The sequence below is a fragment of the Gymnoscopelus braueri genome (assembly GCF_963280865.1).
Source record: "Gymnoscopelus braueri genome assembly, chromosome: 10".
NCBI classification, from domain to species: domain Eukaryota; kingdom Metazoa; phylum Chordata; class Actinopteri; order Myctophiformes; family Myctophidae; genus Gymnoscopelus; species Gymnoscopelus braueri.
In genome coordinates this window covers 32,928,329-32,954,276 of record NC_137611.1, presented here as the reverse complement: position 1 = coordinate 32,954,276, position 25,948 = coordinate 32,928,329, and the positions used below count along the sequence as shown (strand labels likewise).

General features: G+C 41.4%; 1 protein-coding gene across 2 annotated transcripts; it reads right to left on the bottom strand.

Annotated features, from left to right (window-relative positions):
• Positions 1–2,948: 2,948 nt before the first annotated feature.
• On the bottom strand, positions 2,949–25,367 carry kdm4ab (lysine (K)-specific demethylase 4A-b). Of its 2 annotated transcripts, XM_080440640.1 has the most exons (24): positions 25,198–25,367; positions 22,730–22,885; positions 22,231–22,406; positions 21,943–22,057; positions 21,555–21,748; positions 21,027–21,076; positions 20,840–20,943; positions 18,981–19,118; positions 18,411–18,634; positions 18,045–18,211; positions 17,384–17,898; positions 17,069–17,308; positions 16,247–16,354; positions 15,923–16,037; positions 15,598–15,791; positions 15,122–15,335; positions 13,978–14,057; positions 11,027–11,082; positions 9,448–9,556; positions 7,994–8,185; positions 5,865–6,035; positions 5,626–5,745; positions 5,390–5,482; positions 2,949–4,995 (listed from the first exon to the last, which is right to left on the bottom strand). In XM_080440640.1, the coding sequence occupies exons 2-24, from the start codon at positions 22,862–22,864 to the stop codon at positions 4,858–4,860; spliced, it is 3,648 nt and encodes a 1,215-aa protein (XP_080296766.1). In that variant the 5' UTR covers positions 22,865–22,885; positions 25,198–25,367; the 3' UTR covers positions 2,949–4,857. The 2 variants fall into 2 exon arrangements, with proteins under 2 accessions (XP_080296766.1, XP_080296767.1); XM_080440641.1 differs by lacking the exon at positions 16,247–16,354.
• Positions 25,368–25,948: the final 581 nt, after the last annotated feature.

Here is a 25,948-nt window from a genome sequence, read left to right as displayed (position 1 = left end):
GCCACACATTTTCTGCACATTAAACTCTCTTGCCTCATCAGCTTACTTGACTCGAGGACCAAGGCCATAGAAGCAACAAGTGAACTCTTCAGCACCACTGAGCACAAGTTCATCAAGCTCCCAAGAGCTCCTCACCTGTCCTTTGCCTTCGAATGTTGAACTGCAGTTGGCGCCAGTGAAGGCTTGCAAGGCCAGCAGACCTGAAATGTGCTCTTTTGAATTATTTTTGCAGTCAGCTGGTTGCTATTGATCAGTTTATCTCCCATGTCAAAGATAATGTCAACTGTGAATGATTTGGTCTAATAGAGAAGAAGGAAGAAATGTCAGTCTCTGACTCTGACACTTTTGATGTGAGGCATTTTGTTTTGGATACACTTGATATCACATCGGTTTCTACATGGAAAATACCCAGTAGTGGTGAGCTATTCCAGAGGAGTGCTATGATGTGCTGAATTCTCTGAAAAATAGCCAAACTCAAAAAGAAGACTGAACATATTCCATATCAACAATAGACGACTACTTGATCAAATATGCTGAGAATGTGCAGCTTTGTTCTGGACAGACTGAGACCTTTATTGATCCCTGTGGGGAAATACAGGTTTCATAGCAGCAACAGCAGTAAGCATGAAACACGGGATATTCCTTTTTTTAAACTTTCTTTTTCTCATATGGGCACCACAGTGAGGTAGTCATATCGACTACAGAGACAACACGAAATACAACATCGGGACAAAACAAAACAGAGACAAGAACAAAATATGACAAATAAGGCACAAGATTGACAAAAAGTAAAAAGCAAAAAGGAAAGAAAAAAACAAAAATAAAAAACAAACAAAAGAAATGGAAACAGAGGCACAAAAAAAACTAGCCCATGTTCAAGTTCATATTCTTTACCACTCTTTTTCTCCAACTAGAACATCAGAGTAATTGTAAACAGATCATTAATTAGGTGAGGTCAGTCTTTCATCAAGTGCCTGATAATAGAACAGCACTGTGTTCAAATTAAAAGTGCTCCCCCCATTTGGTTGTTGACTCTTCCTTATTTCCAATAGCATTCTATACTGTGCTTTTAGTTAGGTTAGGCTGAGGTGCTAAGTCATCATAGCTTATTGTCCCCCCCATCCACACCCACACTTTCCATGTATCTGTCCCATTTACACCACAGAGTACTACTCTTATTAAGATGTTAACTACTCCATTACTTTTATTTGTTCCATTAGCCTCCTCCATTTCTGTACACTAGGGCTTAGTTTCTGAAGCCAGTTTTTGGTTATAAGTTTGAGGGCCGTTAATCTTAATATTTTAATAAGGTACTTGACTTCGGCTCTGTCTATCTCCTTTGGTATTTTACCCAACAGGATATATTCGTGACTGATATTTACCTTAATTTTCAGAACCTGTGTCATTTCCATACCAATATTGTCCCAGTACTTTTTCAAGGCAGGACAAAACCACAAGATATGGCTGTAGTTGGCATGGTTTTCTCCACAGTCTCTCCAACATTTTGGTGTTGCTGATTTTTTTTATTTTGCTAATTGGACTGGTGTTAGAAAATATCTCATTTGGCATTTCCATGCATATTCTCGCCAGAACTGAGATGCTGTTGTCTTGTGTAAGGATATGCTTATATTTTCCCATTCAATTTCAGACACGGTTATATCTAGTTCTTCTTGCCATCTTATTTCTCTCAATTCTTCTGGTCTGTTCTGCCTATCCAAGATGTTATATAATGCTGAGATTTGGTGGGGGATAGCACGGGATATTCTCTAAGTAATTTGGTCTCATTCCAAACGTGAACTCTCTTTTGACTTTGAGGAACTAAAATAACCAAATTATTAAATTGAGCGTATCATTTTGTGACTTAAGCCGGTGACACGAAGGATCTGGGATGAATTCATGACCACTGTGGCCCAAGTGGTTTTAGTTCATAGTGGGTTGTTAGTAGGCTAATAATTACACCTCTACACTTGTGTCATGTGACATGTGACTGAGTGGTCCATGCCTGGTCATTCTGTAGTCATACATCCTGCCATTCCTACCCAGGCATAGTGGTAGCCAACAAACAACGCATTTTTTAATGGCGGACTGGTTTAGTGTCAATATAGGCCGAGAATGATGGCGTCTATTCCCTTGTCAGTGCGCTAGACAAGGGTGGGAACATTAAGCAGTTGCCTGGGCCCACGTTGATAAATCATGCAAGTCATTATCTTAAAAGGACAGCACAGATAGGCTGAAGGACCCAGCTGCAGTGTTTACCATTAAGAACGGTTAAATTGTATCGTACTGGAGGTCCTACAGGCAACTGCTTGTGAAATGATTGTCAACGGTAGGTTCAGTGGATGTTTAACTGAGTTTCAACAATATTTCACATATTTAAGTCCAGTTTGAGCACTGAATCATTGTGATACAGCTGACTTTCCTTTCAACAAACCCAGTGACCTGATCAAACCATCTACCACACCTACATTCAAACGCATGCACAGGAATCAGTAGTACATAAAGTGCCAGAGGCCATCTATCCAACATTCCAACGGTGTTCTGCACACCTCACCCAACATGAGCACATCTGTAGTCCCCCAGGCTTGGGGAGAAGTCATCAGATGCAAACAGGATCTATCAAATCAGTTGGCAGACAGGGTTCAGTGCAGATAATCCATAAACACTGGAATGGCATCGGAATGGTGCTGATGGAATAATGTCTTAATCTCAACAACACTGATCCCTTAGGGTTTAAATGTATGTCTTAATCTCAACAACACTGATCCCTTAGGGTTTAAACTAATCTATGTCAATGGTCACTGAGCAAGAACAATTTCCCCTTTTGCTGCAGAAGGCTACTTACCTTTCATCCGATTATTATCAAATCACTGCATTACATGGCAAGGTACTTGGAGGAGCACACTTTTCTAGTTGTGTTTAAATGTATAAAAGTGAAAAGCAAAGCAGTAGTCATTGTGGCAAATCTTTACTTAAGGAGTTGATGGCAGGTTTTTATAACAAAGTGTACAGAAACAATGCTGGTCAGTGTATGAACCCACATCAGACCAAGCACTTACAACTTACAAGTTGCCATGGAGACCAAACAGTTTGACTAGCATGGCTAGAGATGTTTCTGCACTCTGTGCCATCCTGAGATACAAATGTTTTGTTCAAACTTATACCAAATGTCATCTTGAATCACATACAATACGGAACAGACGGAGCTACACAGAGCACGAAGGGAAACTGGTCTAACACCCCCCACAGTTATTTAATTCAGTTGTAAGTAATCGGTGAACTCAGTATAACCATTTCAAGGGTCAGCCATCATCGGGAAAAAAACACAAAACAAAATGTTTTCTTGCACATGCTCAGTAAAGTACCTGAACTTAAATTGTAACCAAACCCCATAAGCAGATGTGTGTGAAGCCTGATTGATATTTTCTGGTGAAAAGTTATTATACCGAACTGGTCATCTGCTGTTGGTGCCACTGCCAGGTGATGTCACTATCTGTCGTAATCTATAGAGTGGTTTCATTAATCCTTCAAGACAAGACACTCACCACGTCAGGAGTGCTTTATGCTGAGAAAGGAACTTTATTCCAACTTGATAATTAACATTACCTACCCTCTCAACAGTCTCCTAAACAGAGTGAACCTGACACTTCCAACACAATATTTGAAAACCCATCCATATAACAAATATAAATACATCTGGGGTTTTCTGAAGATTGTTAAAACACAGCGAAGCATTTATATAAATAGCTGTGATCTCAAAATCAACACAGCTGATTTAATAACAATTAATGCATATAGAGAAAGTAAAACCAAAGAAATAAGCATGACCCTTTAAGGCGGTGGCTTCTAAACCTAGTCTACTTTACTCATATCTTCACAGTAGATGCACATTGCCAATCCTGCATATTGGTAACAGAACTTGGGGGTAAATACAATGAGTGGATTACTGCAAAGTATCAAGTAAAAAGTACAGCCTAAGAAATTTGATTAACCACTTAAACCCTATATACTTAGTTGACCGGGGTTTCCCAGGGCTCTATAATAGGCTTACTTGTTTTTTCCCCTCTACACCATATGCAGAAAATAGACGATCTACAAGCTCACAACGCTTACGGGCTGAGAGCTTGTAAATGAACCTTTTTTGCAGATCGTTTCCCCCGGAACAGGGATTCTAGGGTTCATGGGGATTAATATCTGTCCTGTATGTGTTCATGATTCTTGCTGGATTTTATGGAATATTTAAATATTGGCTAATATCGACCAATATTGCAATACCAGTTTCCACCAGTAGGGTTTACCATACACCTGTTATAACAGATAGCAGATTAAAAAAACCATTGCTTTGTTATGACCCGATTCATTAGCTTACTACACTCTTTTAAGGTAGGTAGGCAAACACAGTTTTTCTACCAACTATCAACGCGTTTGGATCATAATGAATGAGTTATCAGCATGACATCATTACACCGAAATAGTGTAAAATGTAAGATCCTCTTTGAATAAGGTCTTTATAGACCTTACTTGCCAATGAGCCTGGACATTGGATAAAGTGGCAAAAAAACAAACAACAAAACAAAACTTAAACCCTCTTGCCCCAACTAGCTGGCCTCTTCCTTCCAACTGAGTGAAACAAGATGGGGGGGGGGGGGTTGGGGGGTAAGATAACATTTACAGAAAGAGAAGACTGGAGTGGGTCATTTGGTGCAATCCATTAAACACAGACTAAAGTCAGTTCAAGTCCCAGCCGTGGTTTATAAATACATAAAGCCCAAAGAGAAGGTTCTCTTTTATTTCTTATGGAAGGAGGGGGGTTATTCCTTTCGTTCCATTCTAAGGAGGGGTGTCCAAGGGGCAAAACCATTACTCCATGATGGTTCTGTAGATAATGGGCTCAATGTAGTCCTCTCTGTATTTAGAGTTGATGACGCGTTGCCGCTTTGAGCTCTGCTTCACGTCCTTCTGGGTAAAGATTTCGAAACGCATGTTCGATGCCACAGACTGAGACACACACACACACACACACACACACACACACACACACACACACACACACACACACACACACACACACACACACACACACACACACACACACACACACACACACACACACACACACACACACACACACACCAGAGTTAAGAGTGCCGACTGCTTGTGCTGCTGACATTTTTACCTATGACAAAATGAGTCTATAAATGGACCCTAAGGGCATATTTTACTATGCTGAAAAACACAGCTGATAGACTTATAGCATGCAATCTCGTCTTAGCACTCGACATTTGAGACAATACTGATAAAAATGAAGCCAGTCTCTGATTAGCAATAGGAGTATTTGTAAATATTGCAAAATACTGATATAATATCAGTGTGTGGTTGTTTTTAACTGTACCATTCGTGACTTGACTCGTTTGGGCAGGTCCTCATCTAGAGTGTAGATATCTTCTCTCTTCACCGAGATCTCTGATGCGTCCTCAAACTCCACCTGAAAGATCAGACACAGCAAAACATACAGCATAGATGAGAAGAGAACAATGAAATGTGCTTACTACGCAAAGGAGCAAGTACATTTACTTTTGAGGTCTGTGTGTGCGTGTGTGTGTGTTGGGGAGGGGAAGATCACATTACCTGATACATTGGAATGGAGTGAGCTGCTACAAACTTGGCCCCGTATATCAGGCCATCCGTCCAGCGTACCTGGACCACATCACCGGCGGCTGGTGGGCCGAGTCGAACACAGTCGCGATTCTGCAAATTTAATTAAATTAATTTAACTTGATGAAATTATTATTTCTAAATTTAAATCACGCAATTGGTGCAGCATGCAATAAGATGGAAAACTAATGCTTTGAAGCATTGCAGTGAACCTCAATGTCTTCTGGGAGGAGATTGTCACTGTAGGAGCCATCATCGAACACCACCTCGTAGAAGGTCTGAGTGGTCAGTGCAGTCACGTCACTGTGGTAGTAGCGTCCATTCTTGTATTTACAGATCACCTTTTGGCGCAGTACCAGCTCCGGCATGGATGCTCTGTCACGCTGGAAAACAAAAAGCTAATTAATTAACACTTAACCTGTTATCGGTGAGAGGACATTTGGTGATGAATAAAAAACAAACATTATGAATCGGTTATGTTGAACACTGTACGTCCCTGATGCATATTAAGAAAGGATGCATTAAACTCACAAACTCACAATCGACTCATGCTACCGTATCCTGCTAAAGCTAGGTTATGAACATCATATGTGTTGAAATCATTCCAGTGGACATTGCCATTTGCCATTTTGCGCACTCAGACACGTTTCAACATTGCAGGCATTTCTGCTAACAAATCTATCTCTGATGGCCCTCCTTGCCTCAGCCCATGCTCAGCCTACCATGTAGACCAGTATACATTGCCTGAATCTACCGCTGCTTCTACTTCTGTTATACGTTCTGCTCCCTGCTCATACATATACAACATACTAGTATACAGTAGATACTGTATATTATATGCTCGATATACTACTTACTGCTATACTTTATATTTCTATATTTTTCTTTTAATTAGAATTTTAGATGTGACATTTGCATAGTTTTAAAATTTGGCAAAAATTATTTTGTTAAATTTTCTGTCATGGGGTACATGAATCTAACCATAATTTTAAACCTTTGAGATCAAATACAAAAACATTATTGGGGACCCATTTGAATGACCTCCAACATTACTGAGAATCATTAAAGATAAATAATATTATATTTGGTCAGTAACATCATCCCTCTGTAGTCAGCTATGAAAATGATTGGCTCAGAGGAATGCTTAGCTGTATATGGTTTTTTTAAATTCGTCAGCAAGTTATAGCATCAACACTGCAAAGAGTGTGCATCAATTTTTCTAGCTATGAAAACGAAACATGAAAATAAACATTACAGCTGCAGTGTTACAAACAATCCCAGTGTAAAGGAAACAGTCACTGACATTTACAGCGTGCATCAGGTGTCTTTGCGTGTCTCCCGATGCCAAAAAAACAGTTTTCCGTCTTCCCCAATTAGTGAATTAAAGCAGCATGAACATGCACAAAAGTCAGAGAACCCCTGCGGTGCATTAGAGCTAAACAGCTTTGCAGCCTTACTTTTCTGTCTGGCATACTGACTAAATCAATGGCCATGGTCCAAGATGGGCAACAAGTCATGAGAATTGATCTCTGCCTGGCTAATTGGACCAAGCACTTCCTTGCTTAAGACTACTGTGGCAGAAAGAGCCAGGGGTCTCAAAAGTGTTTGTCCAAGTGTCTGAGATAGGAAAAATCATATTATTGTAATTACAGAACAGCTGTGTCCTCCTGTCTCACCTCAGACCTCCTGTTTTCTTAAATTGTGTGAAAATTCTTAAACCACAACGGCAATGCCAGTCAAATGCTTATGCCTGTATTCACGGTTAGAATGTGCTTCTTACCAACAGCTATCCATTTTATGGCAAATGTGGCACTATGACAAATGTTAGCGTAAAACCTTCGATATGTTAGGTTGGGCAAAAAACAGGGGAGAGGAGGGATTGTCATTCTGAAACATGCCCAAACGTGTTCCTATAGCTCTGCTTCCATTAAACATTGTTCACTCAACATCACTGTAAATGAGGGTAACATCAGTGCCTCTTGAGCATAAATTAAGGTTGGAAATTAAACTAAAAAGATATTCACACATTGTCTATAAATGGACCCTTATGGGTCCATTTGTACACTTTACAAGTTTAAGTGTTACATCATTTACAACGGGAAATAATATGAAGTGAACACAGTTACCCAAATGGTAAAATCTGACCAACTTCAATCTGTACCTATTTTTAATCATTGGTTCCATTTTAATTCCTATTTAGCTCCTCTCAGCAGCCCCACCCCCACTTCACTGTGTCTGTGGCTCAAAGAAAGACACTGTTCCCAGCAAACAGGCATTATATAATTGCATATGGTACCATGTTACAAACAGAGAAATAAAGGGGAACTGAAGGGGCCAGTACCTCTGGTATGGTGGGTGTTTTGTGTCTGTGGCAAGTGATGAAGACGATGAAGGGCCAGTCGTCTGGATACATGAGGACTCCCGCCGCCTGAGCACAGGTGGGGTGGAATGCTGTGGAGCAGCGTCCATGGGAGCACTGGACACAGCAGCCTGTCACCTCCCTCGTCATGCGCTTCCTGCAATACGAACACTTCTACAAGGAGGGAGGAAGCGAAACAGAGGACAGGGAGAAAGGGTCAAGGAAGGAAACGAAGGGTGGAGGTTGGTTGTGCGAGGAATGATGACAGCAATGACAGGTGTTAAATGTCATGGGAGGATCGGTGAGTGGCAAATCAAGGAACAAGGAGGTGAGAAGGTAGTGAGAGGAAATCAACACAATTTGCTTTCAATGGTGCCGCAATTTCCGACATCATATCTTATTGAAAAGTTGATTCATTCTGGAAAAACACAATGAGATCAAGACCTCTAGTCTAGAACAATGGCAACAAGGTCAACCAGAGTGACTGTGAAGTCTTAATATAGCCTCCTGCGCTTTGTTTAGTGCATGACTCATATGGGAGGAGGGAAGTTTGCTTTACAGTGAATACAGTAAGAAACCTTTGTAGGGAACATACATATACAGGGTTCCCACACATCTTTACCAATGAATTTCCAAAACCTTTCCAGAATATTTAACCCAATTTCCAGGCCTATATAACAATCATTCAGCGCAATAATGAGTCTCTCACTCCTATGTGCAATGCCCAAAGACAATAATGAGTCTCTTACTCCTATGTGCAATGCCCAAAGACAATAATGAGTCTCTTACTCCTATGTGCAATGCCCAAAGATAGGCAGTGTAGCAAAGATAAAGTATAGCATGGTATAATTCCATTCCAAATTTCATGCCAAATTTACTAACTAAGCATCACGCTGCAGCACGTTGTGAGCTTGTAGATCTGTTCCTTTTTGTCACATCCAGTATACATTAGGCTGCAAACACGCAGCCCGTTCAGCGAAAAACTAATTATGTTACATATTTCGTGTAATGTTATACATGTTTTTGGAAAATGTTTTTTATTAACAAAATCAATAGCCAAAAACAATGCATAGCCAAATATTTTTGGCTATGCATTCTTGATAAATTCCAAACCTTTTCCAGGACTGCAAAAGGTTTTACCGGTATATCATTAAATATTTTCAGGAATTTCATGACCGTGCGGGCCCTGCATATGACGTGTGGGTGACAAATGTATGCTAGGTAAAGGGATCCAATACACAGGCAAAATATTCTTAATAAAAAGGGGCCCCGGACTACCGTACTACAGCTCCAACCAAAGAACTAAATGTTTTTAGATGTCCATCATACTTATATCTTGAATCCTTAAGAATGTCTGACCTGCCTCTTTTCTAAGGAGAGCTACTGTGAGTTACCAAAAATGCATGCCAGAATAGGAATATCCTGATGGGTCTTACCAGTCTGAACCTGGGCAGAGGGATGGAGCTGAGGTCGATTGGACTGCGGTCGGTGATGTTGACGAAGCGAGCCTCCAGTACGGTGATGGCACACAGCACGTGGACCCACCTACAGCACAAGAAACAAAAGCAGGATGCTGGGTCCAGGCCACCATGTTTCTAAGACTGGCTCAGTGTTTAGTCTGCAAATTACTGACTGATTCAACTGAAGATCAAAACCTCAACCTCAAACTATTTGCAAAAAAAGTCTCAATTCACTCTCGCTTTTCCTTCAACGCTGCCCTGAACAAATGGTGTAAATTCATATATTTTAGTTCACTGCCTTTACATGGAGAAAAAGATGACCTTCGATATCAAACCGTGTTTGTGAAACTCAACCTTGGCTAGACTAATGGGTCACTGCAAAGTTTATGACTACGCATTAGCTCAAGATGGGTGGCTTACTTCTAGAGGCATTTCCTGTCATTTAGACTGACATTCATTTCAGCACATCCTACATGCACCAAGGAGAGGGAGGCCTCTGCCCAGTGGGTGGGTCTGTAGTAAATCTATGTAAGAGCAAGCATGTGTGCATATAAAGGGGAAAAAACAAACTTTTAGCCTGAGGTTTGCTCTGACAGCAAACAGTAGCGGTGGAACAGTCATAGCCCGTGAGGACTGTGCCAAGTGAATGAATGGGTGGTGGAGAACTAGGGCTGTCACGATCATGGAATTTGACTTTGACCATTAATTGTCGCACTAATAATTGTGATTTAATTGTGTTTTTGACATTGAAACGTATGAATACAAATTACAATTCTGTTTGCCTTTTAAGCTTTGTAAAGGAAAGTTGCACAGGGCAAATAAATTAAATATACCCATATACAAACAATAATAACACTTTTCTAAATCCTCAAAGTCGCTTTACAAAACAGAAACAAAATAAAAAACAACTTTATTAGGAAGAAAACTAGTAAAAAGGTTAAAATCTAAGAACAGAGAGAAAAAATATATAAAAATAAGGTAGAAAAGGCCATGGGGAATTAGAATTAGGTAGGTAATGCAAGTCTGAAAAGGTGGGTTTTGAGTGTGGTTTTAAACGTGGCGAGGGTGGGGGCAGCTTTGATGTGAACTGGGAATTAGTTGCATAGGGAGAGGGCGGCAACTGAGAAGGCCGTCAGCCCAGGTTAGTTTCTTTGAAAAAAAATAAACAAAAATAAAATAGCAGATCCTGCTATCTCCGCTATTTTGTTGAAAATGTATGAACATTTTTCAACATGTTTATGCAAAATAATTGCGATTATCTCAAATAATTGCGATTATCTCAAATAATTGCAATTAGGCGATTAGGTAACAATTGTGACAGCCCTATAGAGAGCCATTTATGGTTTTACAAGACAAACCTTGAAATAGTCTGAAATTCTTCCTGGCAACTTTAGCTTCACTGTACTGGTGAGTTTACAATTGTGCCAATGAAGCACCTCAGTAATGAAAAGGAGGACGATTACATCGTCTTCAGAGTCCACTCCACCACCATCCAGCGTCTCCATTTAAAAAAACAAAAAAGGGTGCAACTGCACCATCTACTGGCATTACTTACTTGTCATTGTTGGCTCTGTGCAGAGCACCACCTCTAAGGGAACACAGACAGCAGTCCTGAGTGGGAAGAAACAGTAATACTTAAAACAAGTCCAATATTTACACAGAAAATCTTCAGTGTTCATTTAACAGAGTGTAAAAAAAAAAAAGAATTTTTTTTTTTTTTAAATCTGAACGTGCCAATATTGTCATCATTATGGCACCCTAGCTTGGCTTAATGGCAGACAGCTTTTGAAGCCATACCTTTGTCACCATGCCAGCGGGTGCTATACTTGTCAATCCAATTATAAGTGTATTAGAATTTTCGACCATTCATTCAATATGCGTGTGGCTCTGCATGATTTTTTTCATATTTAACTTAACTCTCAGTTTAGATGGCGTTGAGAAAAAAGACATCAGGCATACATCTTGACACAACAATAACTGGCACAGTAACGGACACAATTCCACATCTGCACCCACATCCATTTCATGGATCTTCAATTTTGAATACATTCGAATAAATCTTGGGCTTGGATTGGTCGAGTCACATTTTTCCCCACACTGGTTAAAGCAAGGAGGTTAACCAATAGCTTTCATTCTGATGCAATGCACCACCAATGTGTAAATAAGATAATACTTGAATGTTCTTGGATGAAAGCCTGGTGGACATATCTTCCTATTAAAGATAGAGCACCCCAGCAAAGTGTGTCAATGACAATAGTTGTTCCGAGTAATCCTTAGAGACCGACAGTCATGGTACATTCACTTTAACAAGCCTCAAACTGGGTAAAACCTATTTTGTGACTCATGAAATAGGAGAGAATACATATTAAAGCCTGAGTTATACTTAGTTGCGCGTGGGCAACTAGCCGATCTACAAAATCACAAAGTGTTGCAGCAAGCGTTGTGAGCTTGTAGATCTGTTATTTACGGTAAGCGGCACTAGTGTGCAAGTCTAAATCAGGCCTTGGGCACAGAGTGCCTGTAGCCTAAAACAGAGAGAACAAGAATCTCAGGGCAGCACTGCCCTCTGGTGGAGGAGGTGTTAGTGCCAGCTTTCATTCTAAAGCAGGGCTCTTCAACCTTTTCGGGCCAGGGACCCCCAAACTGATGGAGAGATGGAGCAGGGACCCCCTACCTCGTAGGGTAGGGGGGGCTACCACATATATTGTATATTTATGTATACAATTGTGTTTTATATTGCCTGCTCCTATACGCACCTGCCGCAGTAGGTGTGCAAAATATGTATAAACATACCATGTTATTGTGCATTGTGCCTCCATTTATCTGTTTGCTATGGATTCATGTTATGTTTAAAGACAATTTGACATTTTGGGGGGAAAAAAAAATAATATTTTTTATGTTTTTCAAACAAAAATATTGTTTAATCAAACAACAATTTCGCGGACCCCCTGCAGTACCTCCGGACCCCCTAGGGGTCGCGGACCCCCTGTTGAAGACCTCTGTTCTAAAGGAATTAGACAGAACGATGCAAGTTGGGAATGATGCCTGTTAGGAGCGCATGTCTCTCGGGTTATGCAATACCCGTTGTACTCTTGTTGTACGCGTTGTCAGAGTAACCATTGTACCCGTCTGTCTGTGGCTCTTTTATCCCCATATGGAGATCTCGATATCTGTCTGTGTGTCATTGTTATGCCCGCCCATATATGGGGATCTCTCGAACTGCCCGTCTGTGTTCCTTTTATGCCCATATAAGAAGTTCAGTGTCAGCCCAAATATGCCGTGCCAAAATGTGCATGTTGCAACACCTCAACAAGGCTGGGCTTGAATCATACCATTTGTTAAATCACACAAGAAATAACATGGCTAAACCTAGGCCATATGCTTCACCTGTATTCACCCAAAGACGAGGTACAGTATTTGCTCACATTTGTTCTGCTTCGGGGAATAGAAACTAACATGACCAATTGTTTGATTGTGAAAGGATCATAAGCAACTTAGTCAAAATATCCTTTAATCTCATTACAAACTGAGCGATGAAAGAAAAATATGTCTTTCACGGCAAAACCCTCCACTTTGATCCATAAACACACATCCAAGTTGAGTAGTTGTTAAGTTGCAAAACCATAATCTCTGATGAAAAACTCGATCTCTTTCTTGGTTCATACAAAGAAAAATGTGTGTCAGTTATATAAGAATAATGTCAGCGTCATAGAACACACATGGTAGCATAGGGTGCAGGTTTTCCCAAGTGTGAGGGTGGCTACTGAAGCGGTTTATCCATTGCTCGTTTCAGATAGAAGACCAAATTGGTGATTGTTTTGTCTAAGTTCCACTAGGTAGGTTCCACTGCCCTGCACACATACTGTAAATTGTTCTCAAAGATGGTACAGACTCTCAGAGCCTTGCAAAAGGACATTTGGGGGCATCCTGTGATATGATTTGTAACAGCAATACTGGGCTACAGCAGGGCTGAAGGGCCACTATGTTGGATTAGTGTGAGAAGTGCTGTGGTTTCTGTTGCAGTTGGTTGGCTGGTTCCACAGTTACCATCACCTGAGATTAAACACATTTGTTTGCCACGGATGGAGCTCAGCCATGTGTTGACAGTGGAGTCAGATCTTCGAGAAAATAAGTCAAAAAGATTCCCCCCAGGCCCTTTGCTACAACAAAATTCAATTCAGGTTCTTTACCTTCCAAGTCAAGTCAGCATTCTTATTGCATTTACTAGTCCTTCTGCATAATCAATTAAGACCATTTTCATTCCAACACTGCAGAAGTGTGGCAGGATTTGTGTACCTTGTGTAAAGTGTGCATCAATACCAGCAAGAGAGAACCTTAGAAGTGTTATACTTCCCACACTGTAATGTTCCTATCTCATTCATTATTAGTAGCATTCTGCTGCCCAACCTGTTGTTTGTTTGTTGCCAATATGATGTAAAATGTCTCACAATAATGGGTACAGGGGACCAAGACCAGTGTTTCTTTGAAAAGAACAAGGGAACTAACCTCCGAAATGGCATTAGCCTCACAGCGTGCACACAGCCAGTCGTCCAACTCCGCCTCCTCACCAGACACTCCATAACAACCTGAGAGGGAAGAGGAAAAATAACATCAGCTATGACTCCTTTTTATCTGTTACAGAAGGTCAAACGGGTATCGTTTCATAGTTGTGTCACTGGTCTTGTCATGTGCAGTATTTTGATGGTGGCGAAACAGGATGAAGCGCATTTAGATTGAATGGAATATATTTCCACACAGCTATACAGACCCAGATGTGTTTTAAAGTTTTGTAAATTACATATTTGCATATGAAATTCTAAACATCAGCATTCCCTAGAAACAGTTAAAGCGGTTTGTTGGGACTGCTGATGAATAGTTTCAAACAGGTAGGACTTAAAGTGCCAAATACCAACTTTATTTAAGAAAGATATCAAGAAACTCATTCTCAATAGGTAGCGCTCACAGAAAGAGCTTCCGTGGGAGAACTCCAGCACAATGAACGATGTTTATACTGTATTCTAAAACCAGGGACTCTGCCTAGTTTTCATCTGTGTTTTCAAAACAAGTAATTAGTGAACCCATTCACTTGTGAACCAATCAACAATGACATTGAATGTGGTGTTCTAGGCTCAGACGTCTCACCAATGGCAGACAAACAACTTTGACTGTGTCTAAAGCCACAACAACAGAAAAAATAATAAGAGTTGGATAGAGGCCAAAGTAAACTAGAATAAACAAAAGAGCAGAATTCAGGAAATGGTGAGAACTTCAGAAGCGTGTTGAGTTGAAGACAGACATGGAGCTCAGGGGGGTGGGGCGAAATGTTTCCAAAACATTGTGAACTTCCTTTTGTGGTGCAACTACTGCTAAATGGATATAGTGACTGAACATTGAGCATGTTATTGTGGATTACTTCAACGAAGACTTAAGTATTGCTGCAACGGTAGCAAATTACGGTAACGGTACAGTATATGGCAGGGTGATGCATGACTAAGACATATCACCATGCAAAAATGGATAAGTAAACTATATCAACAAATGCAGCTGTATGGGATATTTAAGATTAATGTTCTGGTTGAACAGTATTTTAACTCAAGTTAAAATAGCTATCGTTCGATTCAAATTCAGCCACTTCATTGATGGTCCTTACTGGCATGTACACGGACACAGCACTGGGAACAGCTGACAAGCCGACTGGTGCCTTCCTCCGTTAGCCGTGGGTTGGACAGCTGTCCCTCTTCACTCTCATTGGCCTTGCTGCCGTGGCTGTTGAAACACATCTCTGGGATGAGTGGCTTGGACCACTGTCTGCCCCCGGAACGACGCACCACTGTCACACTGGAGCTGTCGTTAGACGCCTCTGACTTTAAGTGAGGAGACGGGAAAGGTTTATTACCATATACACAAATAGATTCTTTTTTAAATAAATTCATCCAGTCACTGCCAAACACTTGAACACCATCCGCCCATTTTAGACTTGCATTTCGTGTTAACTGTTAATAAATTCTATTAACTACTGCTGTGGCAGATCTGGCTATCATTTAATTATAAACAGTGATGGCCGTAATGGCAATTCATTAAAGAGATATTTATGACTGAGGAGAGGCCTGGCACAGAGCACCTTACCTGGTGATGGGTGTGGAAGAGCAGGCATATGGAGCAGTAGGGGGCCTGCTGGCCCATTAGTCTGTTGTACTCCTTCTCTGCCTGGGGGTCGTTGGAGGGCAGACACTGCCACAGCTGAGTCAGGGGCTTGGCCCACTCCTCCCTCTCCCTACGTCCAGTCTCCCTACGTCCAGTCTGCACAACCCTAGACACATCTGAAGGATGGAGATTAAGGGAGGGACATATTTATTCATTTATTATTATAATAATGGAATAAAAAAAAGAAGGGGGTGGTTGTCAGTAACAAGGGATTTATTATGAATGATGTAAACATTTTCCGGCATACCCTCATCACTGGAGATGTCTTTGAGTAGCGGGTGGAAGCGAGACAGTTTGCAGAGCTGAGCCGCCTGCTGTTGCTTATTCACCAGTGACTTGCAGTACGACTGCTCCCCTGACACCTGGTGGACAGAGAGAGGTACAGCAAGAGGAAAGATCACGTCAGCAGAGTTGAGTGTGTGCTTGTAGCAAAGACCTCATTTTGAGGTCTCTACCTGCAGAGTGAGGCATGCTGGGTGCACTGTACAGCTGCGGATTGCTTCTCTGACAAAGGATTTAAGTCCATTTAGTCCCTTGCGGGCCTCACTGGTCACTGGCTAGCACTACTTACATGATGGTTGGGAGTGATCACTTTGGTCTCGCTTTGCTTTTCTTTTCTGATGGAAGTGATGTCCTGAGGGATGATAGTGTCACGATCCAGAAGGCACAAGTGGTTGGTCTGTGGTTTGAACAGCATGATAGCCATATTATCCACAAGGGAAGTTACCTACAAATAATAATTTGGTATGGCATCTAAGACCAAAGATAGCGTTCTCCAGCACCAGCAGAGTGATGACCACCACCAGGATGACCAAGAAGCGTTGCATTAGCAGCCGTTAGTTACAATACAGTGCTCTCAGAGATTAGAATACCAACATGCACTGAAATGCATCAGTACAGTCACCTACAAATACCAAACTTTGGCATAGTAGTTTGTCTCCCTTTTTCATGCGGAGGATGAGGGATGTAATATGGTTACGTCATTAGATATGGCTATCATTAATGAAACTTGCAAATTGTCAGTGGAATATCGCCTGTCAACCCACATCAGATACGACAGCTTCGGCTCACAGTACTTGGGCATGTCAGCACTGATGGGAAATGTTGTTAGTGCATACATGGAACTCAGAGAAATCACTGCGCTGATCATTATGGGCAGAAGGCACTAGTTTATCATCCTCTAACTAGAGGTCAGAATGTCAACAGGGATCTGTACAGCCTCTGGTGTGTAGCAACCCAAGTGAGCACCCAGTAACACCACCGGCAAGCATGCTACAAACCCACAACACAAAGAGCATGCAATACTGACAAACTTTGTGTAGCTCATGCATTTTCTATGGAGGGGGGAAAAAGCAATGAACAAATACTCAAACTGAACACACAGAAAACCAACCTTTCGCGTATTCTTCTTGGAGGCGTCCGACTCCATCTTCTTCACCTTCTTCACTTGCGTTTGTGGTGTGTGGGTGGGAGCAGGCATGCTAGGGAGCTCAGAATCAGACACATCCCCCTCTGAATGAGTCTGGGACTCTGTTGACTCTTTGGACTGCGTCTGTGTCTGATCCTCTTCCTCCTCCACCTCCACAACCACCTCCTCCTCCTCGTCCTCCTCCTCCTCCACAACCACCTCCTCCTCCTCCTCCTCCCCCTCCTCCGCAACCACCTCCTCCTCCGCAACCACCTCCTCTTCCTCCTCCTTCACAACCACCTCCTCCACTGCTGGACTGTCTGCTTTGGACTGACTCTGCTCCGCTTTGGACTCTGGCAGTGGCTTGGTCTTCTCGTGGTTTGGACTTTGGACCTGAGGCTGAGGCTGAGGCTGAGGCTGAGGCTGAGTCTGTGCGTGGGACACCGTGTAAGCCTTGTGCTGGAGGTGGCGAGGCTGGTGCTCTCTGGCGTAGCTGTGCACCTGAAGCGTGTGAGCATGCTGCTGGTGGCTCTCCATGGCATACGTATGTACATGGAGTGCTTCTTTGGGGCTCAGAGTCTTATGAAAGAGCAGACTGGCTACGCCCATTTTGCGGGCAGGCTGAGCCGTGTCTTGGCTCCAGGCTGGTGCCGTGGCTACCGTGAGGTGGCCGTTCCTGTGCCAGGACGGAGAGGAGATGGCCGGTGCTCGGGTTTTGGTGTAGTGAGGGGGACGGGTTGCCTCACCGCTCAAACACCGGCGGAACGGATCCATTAGGGTCAGCTTGGTTGGCGTGACAACCAACTTTGGTGGGCCTGGAAGAACAATTTGGTGTCATTATTGTTGCGGAAGAATGAAAGTTAACATTTCTACATTTCATTCAAGTTGATTTTTGTCCCCATCATCAGAAATAAAAGTTATTAGTCAAAGCCCTTCCAGATATGGTATAATTAGAAACTACCTTTAGTCCTCCGGCAGTCTGGTGATGCAGTACGTGGAGGCATCAGGCTAAGTCTGGGCCTTTTCCCGTACTGCTTCTCCTTCTCATCATCTTCATCCTTAGGAACCACCTCCTCAGGCACCTCCAGACACACCCTGTGTCTCTTGGTTTCAATCCTCTGTGTAGGGCTGTGGGTTCACCAAGCAGAGAGTGCATTAGTTACAAGCAGGTAAGGTTTAATATCATCCAAGTTTTGTTAACTGATATTATAGTGAGCAGAACTGGGGCTGTCAAATAACAGTCAATCACAACAACATCTAATGCAATACATAAATGCTATGCTGAGCATCTAAACACACAAGAATAATTTAAGAACATTTAGTTTACCTCTTCCTTTCTCCCTCCTCCACACTTTCCAGGGAGCTGCTGTCACTGTGGCTCGTGATGTCATTAAAGCCCTTCACCAGGAACTCATTGGCCTCCGGGGTCGGCCGCGAGTGGTCAATGGGTGCGTTTTCTCGCCCCTCCATCCACTGCTCGTAGCGCTCCGGTTGAAATTTCTTTACAAACACGTCCATGGAAATCTTCACCATGTCTTTGCGACATGAGCACTGAAGGTGAGAGTGGAGATACAAAGTAATTACCCAAGAACTGAGTGATAGGAGGGTTTTTGGCAATACATTTGTCTTTACCTCATCCACCAGCAAAGAAACTCAGTTGAGCTCTTGATATGTGCTTTTACTTATACTATAATAATCATATAGTATGCCGATGCAAAAGACTGACATTATATTATAGTGATATATAATGATATACTGATATGTAAAAACAAGTTTAGTTTCTTGGCAATATAGTTTAAAAGCAGTAAATTCCAATGCGATGAAAAACTTGTGCTCTGGCTGTGTATAATTTAAGGGCAAATTATTTGATGTGTGAATATAATAGTACTTCTCTCACCAGTATGGATAGCTTGCCGTAATCAATCCACCTCTGGGTGGCGAAGTTGGTTGACTCTGCACAGTTGAAGCCATGGTTAAAGCCAGCATGATAGGCATAGGGGAAGGTCACCATGAACTCACCAGCCTCCTGAGTGATCTGATTAAAATAAGACATTAACAAGAATGACGTTGCTTGATTAATGTTGGTGCGCAACCACAGCGACAACAGTATATAATCTGTAGCTCTTACATTGTTTGTTATTGTCTCTGCCAGGCCAACGGCGTGGCCGAGACTATGTTTTCACCCCTGTCCGTCCATGTGTCAATCCGTGTGTCTGTTCATCCGATCGGCGTGAAACTGTGCAGTGTGCACGCATACTCCTTGGAGGCCAAGTAAAGACCGCTGCCCTAGATTTCTCACATCAGCCCGTTATAGAGGAGGTCGATTTTAGCCAACCTCTATAGTCAGGTGATCAAGACGTATCTGTCACATCTCTCATATTCCATTCCGATGGAGTTTGTGGGGGTGGCCGTTTTGCACAAAATGCCTCACATCATGAATGCAGCGCCCGATAACTGGAAAACTTTGCACGCATATTCCCACTATACTAAGCCAAGGAATTACCTCCATCCCAAATTTTTCAAATCTCCTCATGGTGGCGCTACAAAAGCCCACTTCACCTTATAGGCCTCGTTTGTGCCAGATTACATTTTCTGCCTTAGTGCATCTCACTTTTTGCTACTACTCCTACAGATTTTGTCCAAAACTCACAAATCGGTACACATCATCTCTGGGGTCATGTGATCAAGATGTATAAGTTAGATTTTTCTGATCCGATTCCAAATGGCTATGATCCACAGTTTGCGTGCTCTGGGTAGGTAACCCGGCCTGGCGGAGACCTGATTTCTAGATTTATCTGAAATGTGACCTTGTATGAGAGCTGCAGGCTGTTGACCGTTAAGTGTAATGTACCGTCTGGTGTTCAATGGTTCATGGACCACAGGTGTTAATTTTCCCTCAAGTTTGCCTTGGCAATGCTCACCTAGACTGGCAAGAATCCACAAAAACAACTTTAATCATGTCTGTCACTGATCACAGTCACACATTAACAAAGAATGCAAATTTTCAATAGATGAGCTATCCCAGTCACACCATCTTAAATCTGATTTGTATCAATCTCTTAGTATGTACAGGTATATATCTTTTTTTTTACATGCATATACAGTATATATATATATATAGATACATTTTACATGCATAGAACAATAGCCTAACTAGATTCAAATGATCTTAATAACTTTCACTTCGCTTCCTTGTCAAGACAAGACCTTAATGCAGTGTATAGATAACATTTGTGTGAAGATTTTTTTTTCAGTGAATCTCTCACACAAACTTTGTTCTTGTAAAAGTTTATATATGAACTATTTAGGCAACACAAGGCAGTGAACATTTTTTTGAAATTAGTTTGTTTCCAGAAAGAGAAAGAAATTGATAAATTGACTTTTTGTTGGGTGTATTTATTGCCAACATTTGTGCTCGCTGAGGCCATGGACAAGATGTTTATTCTCATGCATGCCTGTGCAGAAAGCTAATTAATGCCAATGAGGAGCCAAATGGGCATAGTATTATTTTTTCCTTTCCTAGAAAACAACTAAATGACAGAGCCTACACAAAAACGAATTTCACCCACGGATTTACACCTGTAAACCTGTGATGTGACAAATAAAACAGATTCGGATAGTATGTGCATTCCAGACTTGGACGACTAGTGCCACATAGGATCCCCATTGTCTGCTGACTGTGGTGTAGGTGAATTTGAGCCTCAACAGTTAACAGTAAATCAAGAGCAAATATTAAGAACTAGTAAATCAATGTACCTTCTCGAAGGGAATGCCATATTTCTTCAGTATAGAGGGAGAGATGAGTGTCATCTTGTGTCTTAGAAAGGCTTCACAGTTTTGGGCACTGCCAGGAAAGAACCCTAGAAGCATTGAGAGAGGGTATTAGTGTTGAGGTCTCAAAAGTAAATAAAAAAATCTGATTATTATTATTTTTAAGTCATACCTTGTGCCAGACGCTCCATTCTCTTCCCATGCTCTGGAGGAACACAGTACCTGCAGAGAATTCCCAACAACATTGCTCAGTTGCTCATAGTATGTGTAATAGGCATAGTTATCGTTTTATATGGCTGTAATTACCCAGTGGATACTGGCAAGCAAACCCCTTTCATTTCTACAAAATGCTTTTTGAACTATTTGACAAGAACCTCGGGATGCAAGATATCAAACGTAGATATAAAAGCCTACAGTGGATTAATATCTTGTTATGGGAGACCTAGGCTGCACTAGCGCTCCTGTTTTCGTGTATAGAGGGGCGGGTGTATAGAGGCGCGGAGAGATTGCGCCTGATCCCATTGGTTCACCGATCTGTCCATCAACCCCCGCCCCGTTAACACAACATTACGAGCGACGCCCACTGCACTCTGGTTGGTTGGGGAAATGAAACACTTCCCATACCGGGTAGCAAAACTAAACAATAAAAGCCTGGAGATCAAGGCTATGGGAGACCTAATGCGGAGAGAAGAGTATTTACCAAGACTTGGGTTCTCCAAAGTGCAAGTAGTTGATGCTGTACAGGTCCATGTCTTCAGTGTGCCAGGCAAAGGTGGTCTTCCACATGCCAAAGTACAGGTAGGGTGTATTCACTCCCTCAATGGTGATGCCACTGTCATGTTCCACAGTGTCCAGGATGGTGTTCAGGCGAGAAATGTTCCACTCTTTCACATCCTGCATGGAGATTTGTAGGACCAATACATAATAAATGAGAATGATGATACCAATCAACATGGATATAATCAAGGCTATTAGCTCAGATGTGAAAGCAAATTAAATGTGAGTCATGAACACAAAATCTTAATATATACTGACTGTATGTATACTTTCCAGTTTCCACAACAAAAATCCAACTTATGACAACTTACGGCATTATAGAGGCTTCCATTGACATCAGCCCCATAGATGGGAGGGTTAAAGGTCACATTCTTCCAATACTTCCTTTCCAGTTCCTCAAAGTTAGCACAACGTGGGCTGCTGAATCTTCAAAAACAATAACCAACTTTAGTGAATAACTATTGATGAATAAAGCTAACCAGTACTCAGTATTACAATAATAATAAGAAAATTACAATCAACCTCCAGCAGGATAAAACACTGATGAACCAAAAACAGATACAACGCTTTACAGTCCTACAATATCTGGTATTTCTCACTTGTCACTGTTGGCCATCTTGCGGAACTCACTGACAGTCATAGCCTTCTTCTGGATGTTATACTGCGTGAACAAACCAGACTGACCAGTAACCACCTGCTGAATGGGTGCTGGGATCACCAGGTCCTCGATGTCATTATAGTCATGTCTGGGCTTCCAATCCTTTGGTGGGACAATCTTTGGAATAGAGAATTGTACAGTGATGGGCATGTGATTAGTGACAGTGCAGACCATGTATTTAGTGAATTGTAAACAATGCAATACAGACATGTGGATTGATGAACAATGTTTGACATGCCAGTTAGCCACTAATGATTAGAATTAAGTAAAAAACTACAAGGTAAATCAACCTTTGATGTCTGTTATAAACTGCCATACAACAGTAATTGTAGACATAATGTAGAACACAGTCAAATGATAGAAATTGAGAGATCAGTCTGCCTATATTTCAAAGAATGACTCAAAGCTGAAGCAGATACTCAAGTTGACTCCATGCTCACTTTGGCCAGGCCTGCTTTGTGCGCTCCCTGGGACTCCATATAGGCGATGTATCGAGTGAAGTTCTGGAACTCCTCAACAGTGGGACGAAATGTCATGATGGCCTTGGGGTTCAGGGGGGCTGAATCCGAAGCCATTGCAAATCCCAGTGCCAACCCCTAAAGATCACAAAGAAGCCCAGCCCCCCAAAAATCAATGTCATTTCTTATGTGATCTTTAAATTTACAATGGACCTAATTTTTCACCTTTTTATAGATATATTGTTTGTTTGTTATTCATTATTAATACATATTCAAATAAGTACGCCAGTCACATCGTTTTGAGATGAGTAACAATACATTGTAATAAAGTGATAATTAAGCTTATAGACAGAGACAGACAGACTGTAAGTAAAAGTGAAAGCACTATTTCATTACATCAAGCAGACAAGCACACATGGTGCCATCTAAAACAGGGTCTACCATTTTTGCTTAACAACCAAAATTAGTGTTTTTACAAACTCAACATGCTTTTTCAATTTAGTCAGGTGCACGCATATAACACAAGTTATGCTATGATTGCCCCCCTCCCCTACATACACACATATGCCAAAAAGCGGTGGTGGAAAGTAACTAAGCACATGTACTCAAGTACTGTACTTAAATACACACAAATACACTTTAGAGGTATTTTTACTTTACTGGAGTATTTCCAATTTTCAGTACTTTTACATATACTCCACTACACCTCAGAGGCAAATATTTAAAAAAAAAATTACAACCTTAGTTACTTTATAGATTTTGATTATTATTACAAAACATACATTAACCACTGCAGCTGTGTATACATTCCGGCCATTTGAATCTAGCCAATTCTACTTGTAACAGAGTAACAGAGTGTTTCTACGTTGCAGTATTGATACTTTTACTTAAATGTGAGTACTTTTTCCACCACTGGCAAAAAAAGGAACAGCCTTCTCTGATTGGCCAGGCGGAGCGTCTCTTTAACTCGGCCCGAGTTAGCTAGAAACCGTCAGCCAAATACACTTAGCTACCATGCTAACGTTAGCTCATGTTTCACATTGACCGATAGCTAGCCTGCTAGCATAATACTAGGTTGGGTGTCCAACTCTCAGTCGTGCAATATGAAGTGCACGGCCATCATACATTATGCCATTAAGAATGAGGTCAACGCGTCTTATTTCGTATAAAACGTTCGCGAACGAGCTCACGTTGGCTAGCAATGAATGGCTGTGCACGATCGACACCGACTATTACCTGAAAACGTTCAGCATTTAATCTACAGCCCGAATACCAAAACGCTCGCCCCAAAACGTAGTCGCCCCGGGCAAATCCGGTGATATTCACCTGATATTCCTAAACGTAACCTCAGTTAACTATGCCTAAACCTAACCGTATTCCTAAACTTAACCTCAGTAAAGCTATGCCTAACCCTAAACCTTTTTCTAACCTTATTATACTCAGTAAAGCTAATACAAGAACCGCTGGTGCGCGGGGAAAAAATGGGGGCGAGCGTGTTTTGGGGCGAGGCTTCCTCGTACCAACTTAACTACCAAATCGAACCCATGAAACATCGATGCTTAAAATGTCAACATGGGGGAAACTTTAGCAGCTAAATGTCCCTCACGTCAACGCTAATTAAATGACTGATAAATGACATTCCAAAAACATTATAGTTCAATAAACACACGACACAATTTTAGCTTCTAGATGAGCGAAACTAAAACTAGAGTGTCATTTAATATAAGTGACTTAGTTGTTGTTGTAGACAAGTCCAGTAAATAGATTCGTCCGCATCCTCGTTAGCTAACGGCAACTAGATAAGATACTCTTGCACCAGTGTTGCCATATTTTTTTGAGAGAGAAATAAGCAACCAGGTCTACGAAAAAAAGCCAAAAAGAAGCAACTTGAGCACTTTTAAATCTATATGCATCGGCTATTTACAAGCAACGCGTTGTGAGCTTGTAGATCTGCTATTTTCAAACTCTTGCAATGAAATGTGGAATATTTGGAATATTTTATAAAACTTAACATTAACATTCTAACAACACAAATGTACCTGGAAAAAAAAAACATTTGAGAACCACTGGTTTAAATTTGGAAGCAAGCCTAAATTAGCAAGTAAATACACTTTAGAAACCCGCATTTTTACAAGCAACTTTACAGAAAAAGAAGCCCAAAGTCGTATATAATAAACCGACATGGCAACCCTGCTAGCAATAGCAGCACAGCTAGCAGGGCTTCTAACGTTCTAGTCTGCTGATGGTGAAGATGTAGCCAGACAGCCCATAACGGCCTTTTTGATTGATTGATTACTTTAATACCAGTTTGCAAAAAAAAGCATAGAAAGTACAGTTCTGTACAAAAGGATGCTAAAGGGATTAAAGCCCAAGAAAGCACTATGGCTTGTTTCCATTGGGGTCCTGTGTATTCTATTCATCGAAGGCCTGAAAGTAAAGAACATCCTTACCAACTCTATGCAACTGGTTCAGCAGGTGACGATTACGGTGTGAATGTCTTGGTATGATCAGCAGTCACACGGCGGCACATCGAAGACAACGTGGATTTCTAATCCAACTCACGGTAACGTTCACTGGATCAGAGTGGTGAACGCGAGCTCCCTGTGTCCTCCATTACTTCTTGTACACATGCGCACGCACCGGACGCACCTCCTCCGACCGATGTTGTTTACAACACACACACATCCACACATGGGACATGGAACCATGAAGACGACGGGCGTGTTGTATGCTTAATGTATCGCTGTATCCAGTGGTGGGAAAAGTACTCAAATGTTTTACTTAAGTAAAAGTATCAATACTGCATTGTAGAAATACTCTGTAGTCTGTTGTTACAAGTAAAAGTCCGGAATTCAAAATGTACTTGAGTAAAAGTACGAAAGTATTGGCATCGAAATGTACTAAAAGTACCAAAAGTAAAAGTACTCATTACAGAATGTCCCATTTCAATTGGATACAAATCATTTGAAAATAGCACCCGACGCATTGTGAGCTTGTAGATCTGCTTTTTTCAAATGGCCGAAATGGGGTGAAGTGGTTAATGCGTAAGTAACTAGTGAAGTAACTAGTAACTTAAGTTTTTTTTAAATAATTGTAGTGGAGTAAAAGTACAATATTTGCCTCTGAGGTGTAGTGAAGTTTTTGTTTTAATAATTGTAGTGGAGTAAAAGTACAATATTTGCCTCTGAGGTGTAGTGAAGT